Source organism: Marmota marmota, unplaced genomic scaffold, assembly GCF_001458135.2.
Source record: "Marmota marmota marmota unplaced genomic scaffold, marMar, whole genome shotgun sequence".
Lineage (NCBI taxonomy): Eukaryota > Metazoa > Chordata > Mammalia > Rodentia > Sciuridae > Marmota > Marmota marmota.
Window position 1 is genome coordinate 21,614,697 of NW_026000005.1, and position 12,245 is coordinate 21,626,941.

Here is a 12,245-nt window from a genome sequence, read left to right on the forward strand (position 1 = left end):
GAAGGAAGGAAGGAAGGAAGGAAGGAAGGAAGGAAGGAAGGAAGGAAGGAAGGAAGAAAGAAAAGAAAAGAAAGAAAGAAAGAAAGGCTGGGGATGTGGCTCAAGCGGTAGCACACTCGCCTGGCATGCGTGCGGCCCGGGTTCGATCCTCAGCACCACATACAAACAAAGATGTTGTGTCCGCCGAAAACTAAAAAATAAATATTAAAAAAATTCTCTCTTTCTCCCTCTCTCTCTCTTTAAAAAAAAAAGAAAGAAAGAAGGCACTATGTCATTCTTTCTATCATTCTGTCTCAAAAATTAAAAATAAAATAAACATAAAAAGGGCTGGAGATGTGGCTCAGTGCTTAAGTGCCTTTGGGTTCAATCCCTTACACCAAAAAAAGAAGAAGAAAAAGAAAAGAAATTCAACTAACTTTGAATCTGAATGAATTCTTCTACAAAGTGGAACTATAATCATATATTTCTCACAAGGTTACTATGGGGATTAAATGACTTAAAATGTAGAAACACTTTGTCAACTCGAAGGCCTGTGTAGGGGAGTGGTATGAGATAACAGTTGTTCAGAGCAACATAGACATTATCTGCTCCCATCTTGAATAAACTTGTTTGATTTACAAGGTCATATGCCAAGGAGAATGTAAACGGGAGAAAGAGCCACATAGCTAAAGAAAGGAGAGGAGAGACATTTTATAATGGATAAAGGCAATGATACAATCACTTCATTTTTATTTTCATTTAAAAAACAATTTTTAAAGAAAGCACTATGTTGCGCTAGGGATATGGCTCAGTGGTTAAGCACCCCTGGGTTCAATCCCCAGTACCAAAAGAAACAAAGAACGCACTATATCATTCTCTCTATCATCAATAATAAAATGTTTCATTGTTACACACAGCTTTGTATGTCTTTCCAGCTTGCAAAACAAATTTCATCCTTAGAACCACAAGTCTAGCCACAGGGGCTGTGACAGGAACCTGTTCTGTTGCTTTGTGACAGCCTGTTTATAGTTCTGTGTATCTGTCGTTCCCTAGGACACATCAGTGGAGGATCGCCTTCATAGACATGCTTCAGAGGAAAGCCACAATGAAAAGACACAGCACACCTCCAAGAAGGCCCTTGGGCATGCCTACGTCAGTCATTCCTGGCTCCTGAGTGACAAATCCCACATGACATTTTATGGAGGTGCCTTCCCCAATAGGAAGGCTGATCTCAGTGGTAAGAAACTAAAATTCTTGTCCAATTGATCCGGTTAAAATTAATTGTGCAGAGTTCACCTGAGAACACAGGCATGATGAATGTCACTTCTGTGTGCCACTCACCTTAGAAAATAACAGCCAGAGGGGGGGATACCTCCTTGTCTGGTACTTAACCATGCAAATTCTACAATCAGAATGCCTGGGTTCAAACTATCCCCCATTTACTAGCTATAATCCTGGGCAAATTATTTAATTTGGCTGAGGTTTAGTTTCCTCCTCTGTAGAAGGGGAATAATAATATTCCACAAGAGTACTGTGGGGATTAAGTGAGTTAATGCATAATTCTCTTTTCATAGTTAATGCTCAATATATATTAGTTATTATTGTTGTCATTCTCTCCATCACCTGACTCAGAACCCAACACAGAGAATGATTGGGACTCCCTGACCCTGACTCAGACAAAGCCTTGGCCATCTCAGTCCCCACACTCTCCCAGACTTTCTTCCCTTAAAAAAAAAAAGTGATAAAAGTTGAAAGTCAACTGTCCATCTCCATACCTGTAGCTAATAGGTTCTCATTCTCATCCTGTTTCTACAGACAAACAAGGAAATATGAAATGGCACAGGGCCAGAGGGAGCCACTTGCCACAGGAGCTTCCTGCTGCAAGGTGCCTTCTCCCTCCAATAACATCTGCCATTGGCTCAGAACAAAACACCCCTGGGGAAGCAAAGAAAAAAAAGGTGTGTGTGCACACATGTGTGTGCCTGTGTGTGTGTGTGTGTGTGTGTGTGTGTGTGTGAGATCCTTCTTTAGAAACAAGGTGACTCAAAAGGATGTCTCAATAGAGAACTAGCCTCTCTAGCTCAGAGCGCAGCAGGTAGAGCTGGGAAAGAGCTGTAGTAACTTCCTAAGTACTAAAAATCATCAAGATCAAGGAATCCAGCTGCCCCCAATTATACCTTTAAAGCATATGCTCTTCCACACTCTCTCTAGGGGCACCAGAATCCTTTGTTCTGTTAAAGGGCTGGGGATTTTTTTTTTTCTTTCACTACTGGAGATTTAACCCAGGGTGCTCCACCACTGAGCTACATCCCCAGAGCTTTTTATTTTTTACTTTGAGACAGAGGCTTACTAAGCGGTCCAGGCTAAACTGGAACTTGCAATCCTTATGCCTCAGCCTCCCAAGCAGCTGTGCCACTGTGCACCCAGCAAGGACCTGGGGATTATCTTTAAACAAGTAAGGACAGAATTTGGCTTGTAAACAATGGACCCACTTCAAACTCGAAATGTGGGAAAACTTGACTCCAGCAACACTTTGCTCAATTGAGGGTCTGTCTACCTTTGCAAATATAGAGTAAATTTTGTAAGTTTATCAACCCCCTCCAGAAATCCATTCTCAGAGATGTCCTTGACCGTCTCTGGCCTGGTTCTGCCTTGCAATTCTATATGGGTCTTTGGTGGTTTTGGAGGCACCAGTGATGAATGGAAATGCTTAGGGGTTCCAGAATGTTCTGCCCCATAGCAGCTACGTGAATGAGAGCAGGTCATTTATGATATCAAAGCCACAATGACTTTATCTATATGCCTGGATAATGATGCCAATTTCACAGAGCTGATGGAAGGATGAGAACAGATGAGGAGAGAATCTTCTGTCTATACAGGAACTACCATGATTTTAATTAATTGTGAAGATTTGGGTAATCTAAAGTGGCCCTGAAGGATCTGTGGGCATTCAAGTGGTGCTAGTGCCCATGAGGGGCATCGTTTTTCATTCTACTCAGGTTTTTCTGTTTTCCTGTGTCTGAGCTGCTCTAAACCTCTCCACTCACACCAGAAGGGCCAAGAGCAAACAGCAGGTCTGACCTGCCAGAGTCACCACAAGTCTAAGGAAAGGCCTGGCTCTCATGCCTGGCTCAGGCCGGAACTAAGCTAGGCTCAGAGGAAAGGAGTTTCTTCCCTCAACCCAAGTATTCATTTAACAGAGGAGAGCAATATTTTCCACTATATTAAAACTCTGTGTGAATTTCTAATTAGAATAAAGAAATTAAGTCTTGGCTTGTCAACCATACCTCACACAAATAGTTTGAGTTTCCACACAGATTTCTCAATGCAGTCCTTGTCACACTAAATGCACAAGGTCAGTATTCACAAAAGGGCAGTTGGTGGGCAACAGGCACCTGGACAGGGAAGGTCTCCAGGAGCATAAAGATCTTATGTGCATGTGTTTGGTTAATCATTTTCTTAATGTCTCAAAATTATAAATATTATCCTGCATAAATTGGGTAGAATTTCCTTCCTCAATCAACTGGTAAGCATGTAGGATGCTTATGTGTGTTTCTGATCATTTTTTTCTTTTTACACAGTGAAAAAATGAGAATGTTTTTATTTTTCCTCCTGTGAAATCGAATTCTCTGAAGTCCAGCACCATATACATTTCATAGAGCCAAGTTCATACGTTAACAGTTGCAAGCTAAAAGTGAAATTTTCAACAACTTCTGAATAATTGGAAAAGGGAGACTGTAATACTCTTATTTTATCTCTCTCTCTCTCTCTCTCATAAATGTATAACATTTTTCCATCCATGTAAATGTGTATATTTTATATGTATATATGTAAGTGCATATTTACATATATATATATATATATATATATATATATATACACACACCATGGTGTGTGTGTGTGTGTGAACAGAAAGAAATTGGGCCAAATTGTTGGTGATTCTGATACACATGATTGATGATTGTTTTTTAGCTATGTTGATATAATTGTGAAGCTTAGATTTTCTGCCAAAGGCCAGATAGGGTATTAAACACTAAAAATTAAAAAAGAACCTACTCTCAGAGAAATAGCATAGAAATAACCCTAATTCCAAACACTATTGTAACTACATATACTAACTCATTTAATCCTCACAACAACCTTAAGAGATTGGTAATATTACTTTTATCTCCCCCACACCTTACCTGTGATTGTACCCAGGAGTGCTCTACCACTTAACTACATCCCCAGCCCCTTTTATTTTTTTATTTTGAGACAGGGTCTTGCTTAGTTGCTGAGGCTGGCCTCAAACTTGTGATCATCCTGCCTCAGCCTCCCAAATCACTGGGATTACAGGCATGTGCCACTGTATCTAAATTACTTTTATTTTACAGAGGAAGACATTGAGGCTTAGAGAGGTTACATTAGGTAAACAAACACAAATACATATTCTTATATTCTGCCCCTTCATACTTGAAAGTTTGCAGTCAAACAATGTTCTGACCTGGCTTTGCCCCTTAACAATATATGTGGAGATTTCTCCTTCTCCGTACATAGAGGTCTCAGTGATATCATTTCAATTTGTATCAGTTTACCCAGCTTCATGAGAAAGAAAGACAATATATCCTCTCAAAACCTCTTAACTCTGTTGGTAACTCTCAGGATAATCGAAGGCAGGATACGGGCACATGTTATCCTCACAAGAGACAAGCCAAGCAGCCCCATTGAAGGCAGGAGCTGGATTAATTTGCTTCTTCCCCCAGCAGCTTCTGCAGCAAGATAGACAATAAGATACAATATTGTTTGCCCCCTGCAGGCAGCAGGGTTTGGAGACCTGCCATGTTGGTTTTGTGTTTAAATTTTTCAGGCGCCAAAGGCTTTGAAATTACCCCCCATTTCAGAAGAACCACCCAGAGTCCCCAACCCCCTGAGGAGGCAATTTAAAGCTAATGAACCCCCAACAGAGCTCTTCATCATCCCAATGGAGATTCATTTCCACACCAAACACCCCCCAAAAGAAAAAGCCTGCAGAAGAGGTAGGTACCTTTTATGGGTGTTCCTGAGAGAACTCAGGCCTGCAACAAAGGACTGACCCTTGGGGTCCTCCTGCCAACAACCCACTCATGAATCAAGGCTGAACTTCCCAGGGTTATCCTCTTCAGATAAATTTCTTTAAAAGAAGTAAAAGGGGTAACTATAAAAATCTAGAATTGGGTCTCTTCTGGTCACATTTAATTGAATTTTTAAAATATTTATGGAGTCCTTCATTAAGCAGTGCATTTTGCTGAAGCAGGAAAGGAAACAAAGACAGGCATGCCCATAAACAGGTCCAGTGCACCACAGGTGTTATAAATGTGCAGGAATTTTCAGGCAGCGTGCAAAACAAAACAAATGCAATACAAAACGAGACATTTCTAATTGAAAAAAAACTGGTTAAAAGGAGCAGAAAATAGAAGTTATTAGACATCTGGGATGAAGTTATAGCTAACAACCGAATTTAGCAGAGTTTCCTGGCAGTCAAGGTAAAAATAATTCTTGGATCTTTGAGCCTTCATTTTATAAAACAAAGATAAAAGTTTGTCCAAAAAATCATTTTCATGATTTTGAATTAAGTTATTCGTTAACAGATGATGTCTACAATCCTTGTCAGGGCAGAGATTTTGTGCTTCTCAGCAAAAGTTTTTTTCTTTTCTTTATAAAAGGAAAAAGAAGGTTTATTGCCTTGCTAGCAAAAGAGAAACATTTAAGTATTTTCCTAGTTGTAGATGGACACAATATCTTTTATTTTTACGTGGTGCTGGGGATGGAACTCAGTGTCTTGTGGGCTAGGCAAGCACTCTACCACTGAGCTACAACCCCAGCCCTCGCCTCAGCCAAGTTGTAAGACATTATGTGCAAGTGAGAAATCAGGGGACTTAGGAAGGCTTGTGAAAAAGGTCTAGTGGATCTCTCACCCTGTGTCACATGGAGAAATTCTTTCTGACCTTCATAAGCCATTCTATAGAATGCTTGCCTCAAACAAGTTATTGCTTCTGGGACTTTATTGGGCAGTCTAAAGCAAAAGATGACTCCAGTATTGAGGGGTTCTGAACTTTCTAGAAACTTCATCAGAAACTGCCAGTGATTTCTTAAGAGAGTTTTGACTTCTGGCCATTTTGTTCTAAGGCTATGTGGAATTCTCACTGTGAAGAATGCCTAAATGTTTAGGATAAAAGACCAGTCAATGGAAGGGAGCATAAGAGAACTTTCTAGAGTGATGAAAATGCCTAAATCTTGGTTGGTTGTATAGACTGATACATTTGTCAAAACTCATTGAATTGCATACTTAAGATCTGTGCATTTCACTATTTGTAGATTTTACTTTAAAAAAAAAAAAAAAGCTCCTTCCAACAACAATGACAGAACAGTGCTTGTAAATGTAGGTCTTATTCAGGTATGATGAGGCCAACAGATCAGAGGACAATTGCACTGAGAAGATGGTTCATTATTCATGGTTCCAAGAGAAGTGGGCATACCAGGACCTTTTAGGCCACATAGGGAAACACTGGGGTTGGTCAGGCAGAAAGTGAGGGGCGGGGGTGGGGTGTGAAGTGTCTTTATTATGACTTTTGCAGAAGGAATGTACAAGGCAGGGTGAGCAGGCTAAGCAAATTTAGGACTGGCTAGTTTAACTAATCCAGTGGGCCCTCGGATATAAGGGCTATCCCTGGTTGTCTGGTACTGGCTCTGGGGTGATTAAGGCAGGGAGATAATGACCCAGAAGGATAAGAGCTCAATAAAGACGATAATTAGGTGTTAAGGACTCTAGATTGGTTGGTTTACATGTGACAGATACCCTCACAGGATAGTCATTTATTTTCTCTAGGAGTTGGCTAGCCTTGGGAGGGACAGTCTCCCCAGGGTCAATAGGCTCCAGATGTCAAAATAGCAAACAAAAGACATACTTAACATGAACAGAGAAAAGATTATCCACAAGAGAGGGTTAAATCTGATGTTTTTCCATGATGACCCTGGCAAGAAGGTTAGGAAGACCACCAGGCCATCATGAACCAAATTCTGAAAGCTATTAGGTACAGTGAGCTTAGCAACACACTGTCAAGTGAAAATAGGAATAGAGTATTAAGAAAGTAAATCCACTGGGTTCTTCTTTCCTTTACAAGAGGAATTTGAGGAACAGTGAGGACTCCTTCAGTTAGTAGAATCAGAAGCCTACCTCAAGACTGCTGTATTGGAAGAGAAGAAAGGAAGGGAGGGAAGGAGAGAAGAAGGAAGGAAGGAGGCAGGCAGGATCAGCTAATTCCAGGACCAATTGGACCTAGACCTCAGAAAATATCTGGGCAGCTCTTGGCTAAGTCTCTCAAGTATGTTACCTTCTCTCTTCAAGCAGGCTCCCACTTGTGGCAACAAAGATGTCCTCCTGCATTCCATGCTAACCTCCTACCTGCTTACCTTTATTAAATATATATATCAAAGCTCTTGCTGAAGTGCCAAAATTGCCTCTGATTGGCCAAGCTTGGATTATGTGCCCACCACCTCTACCCAAGGTGCGCACACAGATACACACCCCTCCCTCAGAACTAATCACTGTGGCTAAGGCAATAATGTCCGCCTGCAATCTAGGCTATAGTCATATGCCCAACTCTGGAGTCAGGGAACGGACAGAGCTCCACCCAAAGCACATGGCATGAGCCAGGGAGGGATGGGTCCCCCAAAAGAAGAGACACCTGGCAAAAACAATGGCCATCTACTACAACTTGGCTTTCTCTTTGTCTCCTAGGTGCTCCATGCCCTGAGTCAGAACCAGAAACAGAAGAGGCCAGGCCTTTATGGAGGCCTCCCCTGAAGCATGCATCATTACAAAGGCCAATGGCCATAACTGTGCATCTTCCAGTGGACACAGGCAGGGACACGCCCTCTCCATCAGGTAGCTCCTCCCTCCCTCCAGCATCCCACAGGAATCTCACCCTGAAGGGAAGCAAGGCAAGACACACAAAGGCCCTCAGCCAAGAAAAAGAAGGCTGGAAGGGAGGTCAGTTCATCCCCAAGCACTTGAAGATGGCTTTTGTTCAGGCAGCAGCTGCCTTAACCAAAGTGCTTTAGTACAACTAACTTAGTATCTAGCTCACAAATTACTTACTCACTAAATCATCCTTCTATAATATTTTCCGGTTGCAGATGTAAAATGGCACCAAACTCATTAAAAATATGCTGTATGCCATATAGTTAATTGTTTTTAAACAATGAAATTTCAGTTTTAATCTGTTTATGGAAATGTACTTGTTTGTTAAAAAGTCCAAAATATCAATGAAGATCTTCATGCTAGGCTTTCAAAATATTATATGGTCTTTGGAATTATACACATGCATGCAGCTAAGTGTGTATTTTAATGTGTTAGATAGGTTGGAAGTGATGGACCATATTTAGAAAGCTCCCCGTTTTCAGAAAACCGAGCCTTCTTTTCAAGAGGCATGTGCAAGATAAGACGCTCACAATATCAAGTGATCTCTGACTAGTAAAGCAGGAAGAGAAGAATGCACATTAAGGATGTATGTCCTTCTCCCTCTGTACCAATCACTGTTCTTGGTTTTTAACATGTATTATCTCAGGCACTCCACAACAATCTTATATGTTCATTTTACAAATCAGAAAACAGAAGCCCTGAGAGATAAGTAACTTGTTTGAAGCCACACAACTCCATGTGGCCTTGCTGGGATTAGAACTCGGATTTTCTAGTGCCAAAATTCAGATTTTCACCCATTACACTGCACTGCCTTTTAGAATAAATCCATCAATAAACTTGGCTCAGGACATTTTTGAAACATGTAGGTTTTAAGAACATCCTCTGACTATTGGGGCAGAGGCTTATTTAGTATGTTATGTGAGCATTCATCATCCTAAAGACTTTACAGTTTCCTTTATAAAATATTAAAATGTTAGTAAGGGTCACTCTGTGTGCAAATAGTTAATAAAGCAGCTTTCTACCTATGGGTACCCTGTCGAGTGCACAGCCAGAAGTGCTGCAATAGTCATTTTTTTGTTGCTGTGACCAAAATATCTGACATAAACAACTTAAAGTATGAAAAGTTTATTTGGGGCTCACAATTTCAGAGGTTTCGCACCATGGTCTTCCAGCTCCATTGCTCTGGACCTGAGGTGAGGCAGAATATCATGGTGGAAGGATATGTCAGAGAAAAGTTGTTAGCTCATGGCAGCCTGGAAGCAGAAAGGAAGAGAGAAGAAAGGGCCAGGGACGAGATCATCCCTTCCAGGGCAGCTCCCAGTAATCTACTTCCTCTAACCAGGTCCCACTTCCCAATAACGTGTTCAAATTAAATGATGAGGGCTAGAGCCCTTGTGATCTAATCATTTTCTAAAACTCCCACCTCTGGACATTGCTGCCTTAAGGAAAAAATCATTCCATATATGAATCTTTGAAGGATATTCCAGATCAAAGCTATAACAGTCACAAGATAAATGACAACATGGGCAAGTTCTGTCTTCAGTATGGTTCATCTTGCACTGCCCTCTGCTAGTTGTGAGCTGCCATATCCACTGAGCAGGGGCTCAGTATCTACAACTTGTCCATCTCCTGCCAGCCTGCCAGGCAGAAGTTAAGAAGTATCTGATACTTGGATGTGAGTTAGTTCAGTATGTGACCTAACCCAGTAGTAGATGCATAAAGAAAGGGATCCAAAGAAGCAAGTTTTTCTTGGCACTCTGCTCATACCCTCATGCAAGGGTATGTGGCAATATTTACATACACATACATACATTCTTAAGTACATATACTTACTTACATATATGTAGTGCTATTACTAAGCTACATCCCCAGCCCTTTTTATTTTATTTGAGACAAATTCTCACTAAATTGTCCAGGATGGGCTTGAAATTGCAAACTGCTTGCCTCAGCCTCTTGAGTAGCAAGGATTACAGGTATGCACCACCATGCCTTGCAGCAAGGGCATTTAGAGCTAAAAATTGGGACTGTCCCATGGACACAGAGATTGCACATGCCAATATACTTGTTTAGCCCTGGATTATTTCACCTTTAATAGCACAGAAACCAATGTTTATATCTTCATATTCACACATACATATTTTATTTTATTGTCAAACCATCTGGGAGCAAGTTCCAGACATTGTGTATCTTATTCCTTATCACTACATATCTCCTAAGAGAAAGAAAGTTCTCTTCCTAACTACAATTATCACACTCAAGAAAAGTATTATTAACGTAATTCTATTTTCTAATATACAATCCACATTCAGATTTCTCTTTTTATACTAGTAATATTCCTTACAGATTTTTGTTTTTCCAATCCAGAATTCAACTCAGGGTCATGCATGACACTTAGTTGTCATATCTCTTTGGAATTTTTTAATAGAGGAGTTCTTCAGACTCTTCTATGATTATCAACATTCTTTTTTTAAATTTTTGTAGCTGCAGATGGACACCATATCTGCATTTCATTTATTTATTTTTATGTGGTGCTGATGATTGAACCCAGTGCCTCACACATGTGAGACAAGCACTACCACTAAGCTACAGCCTCAGCCCTGATTATCGACATTCTTGAAGAAGATGGGCCAGTTGCCAGAATTACCACCCAGTTGGTCTGTTTCCTCATAATGAGATTCAGATTCAACATTTCTCACAGGAGTATCACATAGGATGTAGTGTCCTTCTCGGTGCATCACACCAAGGGACACAAAATGTCAATTTGCTCGATTATAGGTAATGTTAAATTTCATTGCTCAGTTAAAGATGCTGTCTGCTAGATTTCCATTCTACAAAGATTCTTTTTCTCCTTTGTAATAAATAAGCAGTCTGTGATATTTTGAGACGGTATGGGAAGCCAGCTTTTAAACCCCAAAAGTAACAGTTGTGTTGGACGTGAAATAAACATCACTCTCTCTGAAAGATGAAGCCAAAGCTCAGTCACTTAGGTTCCTGGGTTTCAGCCATCCTAGCCCAGTCCCTGTGGGTTATGAAAAGAGAGAAGAGAGGTGGGGGTATGATGTACTTTCTGGAGTGTTATCATCAATCCTGTGACCGTCTGACTATCCTCTAGAGGGTGGTACCATTGGCCATCCATTTCTCTGGGTTCCAAATCCATACCAACCACAAATCAAAAATAATAGCAAAATACATATATATCTGTACTGAACTCAAACATTTTTCTTTCCATTATTCACCAGATGATACAGTATAACTACTATTTGTGTATCATTTACATTGTATTAGGTATTATAAGTAATCTAGAGATAATTTCAAGTATATGAGAGGATGCATGTAGGTTCTATGCAAATACTATGCCATTTTCTATAAGGGACTTGAGAATCTGAGGATCTGGGTATCCAGCATGTCCTGGACACTAAGGGGCAGCTTTACTTCCTACCTTACATATCATAAGTATGGAATGTGACCATTGGCTCCACCTAGAAAAATCATTTTGTGGTCAGAAATCTGTATCCAATAATCCCATGACCTCTAAAGCCTGGGTCTCCCTTGTCAGAGCCTTCAGATTGGGGGTGGAAGGAGTCTGCAGCATCTCTAGTCCTACTTCCATCTCAGGATCCCACCCATAAGATGAGAATAACAAACACGGAGACTCAATTCCTCCCCAAATGAAGGGCAATTTCATCTTGGCTATGGGGGATATCTGGTCTCCGTTCTTTATCGAGATGGGAAAAGAGAGGAACTTGAGGATTAGTGGCTACATCAACCTAAGCATCAGGAACTAACAACCAAGTTAGGAAAAGAGATTCGCTCTCCCTCTGCTGATGCAGAAGCTCTCACTCCTGTTTTTCCCCTTCTACTTTTGAAGATGACAGTGTTCTATCCCTGAATGTGAAACCACCACTGGACCTTCAACCCCTGATTAGAGAAAGGAAATGGCGGGAGAGCCATGGGGACCGGGACAGCCTCCAGACATCAAGCCGCAGCAGCCCCACAGGCACCCCAAATGTGAGGACACTAGCAACAGGACAAGGTACTCATTCCTGGGATGCATGGATCCCCCTCCCTGGTCAGCTTGTGGGTGTTTCACACTCAGGGCTGCATGGCAATGTCAGTTCGTCATTGAAAAGGGGAAATCAGCAGTGTTCCTCTCATGTCAGTGGGATTAATGTTCACGCATCCTAAAGAGTGGGTACATGTTTGAGGGTTTGTTGCACCAACACATACAGCCAAGCTGTTTAGTGCTTTCCTCACCCTGGCAGCAGCGGGTGATGACGCAGCTCGGGAGCTCCTGGGAGAGGCACACACCACAGGCATACTCCACACC

At 41.2% G+C, this 12,245-nt stretch overlaps 1 protein-coding gene across 3 annotated transcripts in view; it reads left to right on the top strand.

Moving 5' to 3' along the window:
• Kiaa2012 (KIAA2012 ortholog) overlaps nucleotides 1-12,245 on the top strand; it is a 112,503-nt gene that overhangs the window by 28,211 nt on the left and 72,047 nt on the right. For 2 of the 3 annotated variants that reach the window (XM_048808325.1, XM_048808323.1), the window contains exons 6-10: nucleotides 1,033-1,216; nucleotides 1,795-1,937; nucleotides 4,826-4,994; nucleotides 7,736-7,987; nucleotides 11,787-11,951. In XM_048808325.1, coding sequence (XP_048664282.1) covers nucleotides 1,033-1,216; nucleotides 1,795-1,937; nucleotides 4,826-4,994; nucleotides 7,736-7,987; nucleotides 11,787-11,951 — 913 coding nt within the window. The remainder of the gene's footprint in view (nucleotides 1-1,032; nucleotides 1,217-1,794; nucleotides 1,938-4,825; nucleotides 4,995-7,735; nucleotides 7,988-11,786; nucleotides 11,952-12,245) is intronic. The other variant, XM_048808324.1, reaches the window with a different exon arrangement.